At 38.8% G+C, this 5000-nt stretch overlaps 2 protein-coding genes across 2 annotated transcripts in view; one reads left to right on the top strand and one right to left on the bottom strand.

The window, feature by feature from the left end:
* The window catches only part of lrba (LPS responsive beige-like anchor protein), a 187129-nt gene that overhangs the window by 50004 nt on the left and 132125 nt on the right, over window positions 1-5000 (bottom strand). The window lies entirely within an intron of this gene.
* Window positions 1606-4192, top strand: mab21l2 (mab-21-like 2). Its single transcript, XM_027157967.2, has 2 exons — window positions 1606-1828; window positions 2092-4192. Exon 2 carries the CDS (start codon window positions 2154-2156, stop codon window positions 3231-3233), a length of 1080 nt encoding a protein of 359 aa, XP_027013768.1. The 5' UTR covers window positions 1606-1828; window positions 2092-2153; the 3' UTR covers window positions 3234-4192.

Here is a 5000-nt window from a genome sequence, read left to right as displayed (position 1 = left end):
AGGGCGCAAAAAGACGGCACGCATGCACGCGCGCACACACACACACACACACACACACACACACACACACACACACACACACACACACACACACACACACACACACACACGCTTAAGCAGTCTTCAACAGCTACCTCTGTACTAAGGGTGCATGCATAATGCGCGTGCCTAAAGATACACTGTTTAATTATTTAGTACATTTTATTTATTAATAAGACATTTCAAATCTATCAAAAACAAACAGTGGGAGATTTATTAATCACATTAATGACGTTCCTGTGGCACGGGGTTATAATGCGTAATGAGATAACTGTGTTGCAGCCTATTAAACACACACAGCGGGAATTCTGGGAAACCAGGAATTAAGGGCGGGGGGAAACAGGTTTTATATCAATAACGTAGAAATAATAATAATAATAAATAATAATAATAATAATAATAATAATAATAATAATAAATAATAATAATAATAATAATAATAATAATAATAGTGGTTATGATGATGATGATAAATAATAATAATAATAATAATAATAATAATAATAATAATAATAATATTAAAGTGTATTAAATATTAATATACGGATCATTATAATTTGCGCACTTTGATTCGTTTCTTTTTTTTAAACAATAATCTCCAGGCCACAGTTGAAGAAGCAATAATTTACATGTTTATGAAATATTAATTAAGCTTTATTAAAATGCACGTCGTGTCTGTATAAAGTGCGTAAACACTGCAACGTGAAGCGTGAATAACAAATCAGATATCAGAGCATAAAGAGAACACGAGCGACACGAGACACGACACTGAGCACGTGAATCAATCCGATCTAAATAAAAGTGCAGAGAAAAAACAAACAAAATAAATGTAGTAAATTAAGAACTGAGAATTTTTTGTATATAATTAATAATAATAATAATAATAATAATAATCTAGAAGAAAATATAAAACCAAGAAACATCTAAAAATAAAAGTCTGACTAAAATAAAAAATAATAATAAAAATAAAATAAATAAAATAAATAAACAGATACAACTAACGTTCTTTTATTGGTATTTTTATAATAATACAAATAAATAAATCTAAATATTATATTTTAAAACAAAATACCCACCTAATCACTACTAAAGGAGAATTTTATTTAGAAATAAATAAATAATTTAAAGTTCCGTGATGACGCAACTCGGAACAGAAACCCGGCGCGAGCGCGCGACACAGAATAGAATTATTATTTATTTTCCCTTTACAAGGGAGAGAAAAAAACACGAGCTCCATCTCACGCGCTCCTCCCGTTCAGTGTGCGCTCGCGCTCAGGACCGGGAGACTTTTGAACACCGAAGAGGTGGATGGTGGGGTGGTGGGGTTTAAGGGCGGAGTCGTGTGCATTCCCATTTCTCTCCCCACTATACACTCACACACACACACACACACACACACACACACACACACACACACACACACACACACACACACACACACACACAAACACGCACACACCCCACCATGCATAATGCGTCCTGATTGGTCAGAGAAATACGGAGGCGCCTCTGATTGGCAGGATGTTCAGGTCCGGCCCTTGGTTTCTGTCCGGGATTTGAGGCTTCAGCTAAAAGGCCATTCATGAGGTTCGGCATTCCTGCAGAACGGAGGAGACGGAGGAGACACGCACGCGCACACACACACGCGCGCGAACACACTCGTTCAGAGATGACACACTGACACGCAGCGCTGCTCTGAGGCTTCTTCTCCTTCTTCTTTACTTAGAGTCTGGAGCAGCTTTAACACACTGCATCTCTCCTGAAGGACGCTCACACCCTTCACACACAGGTGCAAAAACTTCTAATTTTTATTTGTTTACTTGAAAGTTTTTTGGCCTCTTGCTACACACACACACACACACACACACACACACACACACACACACACACACACACACAAACTTCCATCCATTTTAGGTGCGATTTTCTTTATTTTCATCTTTTCCAGTCAGACACACACTGGTTCTGCGTAGCTTTTTCTTACTTTCTCTTCTTTTCTTTATTTTATTTACTACCAAACATTTTTTGGCTTTGGGATCTGCCCGGTTAAAGCGTTGGATCCGTCGGCGTACTGCGATCCTCCTCCGGTGTTCGGCCCGGACCTCTGCCCCAACATGATCGCTGCTCAGGCGAAGCTGGTCTACCAGCTCAACAAATACTACAACGAGCGGTGCCAATCACGCAAGGCGGCCATCGCCAAGACCATCCGCGAGGTGTGTAAGGTCGTTTCGGACGTCCTGAAGGAGGTGGAGGTACAGGAGCCGCGATTCATCAGCTCTCTGAGCGAGATCGACGCTCGCTACGAGGGCCTCGAGGTAATCTCGCCTCATGAGTTTGAGGTCGTGCTCTACCTCAACCAGATGGGCGTCTTTAATTTTGTGGACGATGGCTCGTTGCCAGGCTGCGCCGTCCTGAAGCTCAGCGATGGGAGAAAGCGAAGCATGTCTCTCTGGGTCGAGTTTATAACCGCCTCGGGGTATCTGTCAGCGCGAAAGATCCGATCGAGATTTCAGACTCTGGTGGCGCAGGCGGTGGACAAGTGCAGCTACCGTGACTCCGTAAAGATGGTGGCCGATACAAGCGAGGTGAAGCTGCGGATACGGGAGCGTTACGTAGTGCAGATCACTCCGGCCTTTAAGTGCACCGGAATCTGGCCCCGAAGTGCTGCTCAGTGGCCTCCTCCACACATCCCTTGGCCCGGACCGAACCGGGTCGCCGAGGTCAAAGCTGAAGGATTTAATCTGCTCTCGAAAGAATGTTACACGTTAGCGGGAAAGCAAAGCTCGGCCGAGAGTGACGCCTGGGTCCTGCAGTTTGCAGAGGCAGAAAACCGGCTGCTGATGTCCGGCTGCAGGAAGAAGTGTCTGTCGGTTTTAAAAACGCTCCGTGACAGGCACTTGGAGCTGCCAGGACAGCCGCTCAATGGCTACCACATGAAGACGCTGCTGCTGTACGAGTGCGAGAAGCACCCGCGCGAGAGCGACTGGGACGAGGCAAGCCTCGGAGATCGCATCAACGGCGTCCTGCTGCAGCTCGTCTCCTGTCTACAATGCCGCCGGTGTCCTCACTACTTCCTCCCCAACCTTGATTTATTTCAAGGCAAAGCGACGTCAGCCCTCGAGGCAGCCGCCAAGCAGACCTGGAGGCTCGCGAGGGAGATCCTGACCAACGCTAAGAGCCTGGACAAACTCTGAACTCTAAAAATAAATGAACTCAATTAACTCGAAACAAAAGACATGAGAACGGCGAAAAAAAAGAGAGATCTGTAACCATGCCTGGAAAAAATCAACCAACAAACAAGACCTAGAAACTCGCAAGAGAAATTCTGAGCCGTGACAAAAGCCAGGACCGACTTGAATAAACAAAAACATGCAGAGTCACCAAACTCGAACAATTTACAAAGACACAAACGGGGGAGAAAATACGGGAGACTCACGAGTCTCAAATGCAAGAGCCTGAATAAACTCTGGAAGAAAAAGAAAAAACAAGGTCGGACAAATCTGCAGCAACCTGGAAAAACTTTAGAAAACCAAGTAAAGCCAAGAGCGAAGAGACTTTCAGGAAGAAATCCTGGACGAAACAAATCCACAGTAAATAAAACTGAAATCTAATGATGAGGCATGATGAAGATCACTAAAGTTTCACCAAGACTTTTCCCCCCATCAGGACATTTTACAGCAGCGAAAAGAAATAATAAACTTCACGTTTCATTTTAACGTCATGACCTTTTTAACGTCGAGTCGACGGCTTGGAAAAAAGTGTAAAATAAAAACGATAATAATAATATTTAAAAAAAAATAAAAATAAAAAAATCAATGAAGATTTGAAAAGAGAACCTCAGCAGACATACGAACACTCCAGACTTTTATTTTCACTGAAAGTGGACTTAAAGGAGTCGAACCATGAGAAAGGTTTCAGCCGAGACGCAAACGGGACATTATGAGAGGAGAAAAAAATAAGAGTGAAGGTACAAATTTTAACGTCATAACGTCTGCTTAAAATCTTTTCTTTTTTCACAAAGTGAAATTGTTTTTATTTAATTAACCTGCACAATATCTTTCATTGCTTTAATGTTTTTTTTAATGTAGCGTGCCAAGTTTTTCATTCTATGTGTCTAAAAATGAAATGTTAATAAAAATGATATTAAAACTTAGCATCTGTTGTTGTATGTTAATAATAATAATATTAATAATAATTTAATAATTTAATATTTAACTATAAATCATTTTTATTATTATTATTATTATTATTATTATTATTATTAAAATTAATTAAAGTTCTTAATCAAGCAGTAACAACTAACTACCCAGTCATTTAACAAAATATATAATATAATTATTAATCTATTTATTCTGTGAGTGGATATAATGTAATAGATAAACGGTTGTCATAGCGATCTCTGAATACACTCGCTTTAATTTGCGCTCCTTACAGTCGAGAACAAAACGCTTAAAACAGACTTTATATAAAACATTTATTATATTTTTTTTACACTTGAAAATAAATTTTCTATTAAAAAAAACAATTTTTTTTCAGCCCAGCCCGAAGAGACACACAGCTACTGTACTTTCTAATGAACCCTAATAAATATAACTTAGAAATATAACAAAGAAAAAAAGATTTCATATAAAACCTAATAAAACTTTTCACTCGTTTGAACTCAATAAAACAAACAAACAAACAAACAAACAAATAAATAAATAACTAAAAAAAAATTCTTATTTTCCTCACAGTAAAAAAGATTTTCTGACCAAAACTAAGGCAAAATCTTTTTTAGGCAAATTTCTTATATATATATAAAAAAAATGCTTAAAAAATAATTGTATAAATCATTTAAATAATAAAGGCTCTGATTAGTCAATTAAAATTAAACTAACTTAATTTTTTTTAAACAATTAAAATAATAATGATAGATATCACTGGTGATGTGTGGAGTTATTATGGGAAATTATTACTGTAAT

The sequence above is a fragment of the Tachysurus fulvidraco genome, chromosome 7 (assembly GCF_022655615.1).
Source record: "Tachysurus fulvidraco isolate hzauxx_2018 chromosome 7, HZAU_PFXX_2.0, whole genome shotgun sequence".
Lineage (NCBI taxonomy): Eukaryota > Metazoa > Chordata > Actinopteri > Siluriformes > Bagridae > Tachysurus > Tachysurus fulvidraco.
Note: the sequence above shows the minus strand (reverse complement) of the source record. Positions and strands in the feature narration are given on the sequence as shown.

What these genes read in the sequence shown, in the direction of transcription:
- mab21l2 (XM_027157967.2), top strand. Translation starts at nt 2,154, where the DNA reads ATGATCGCTGCTCAGGCGAAGCTGGTCTACCAGCTCAACAAATACTAC.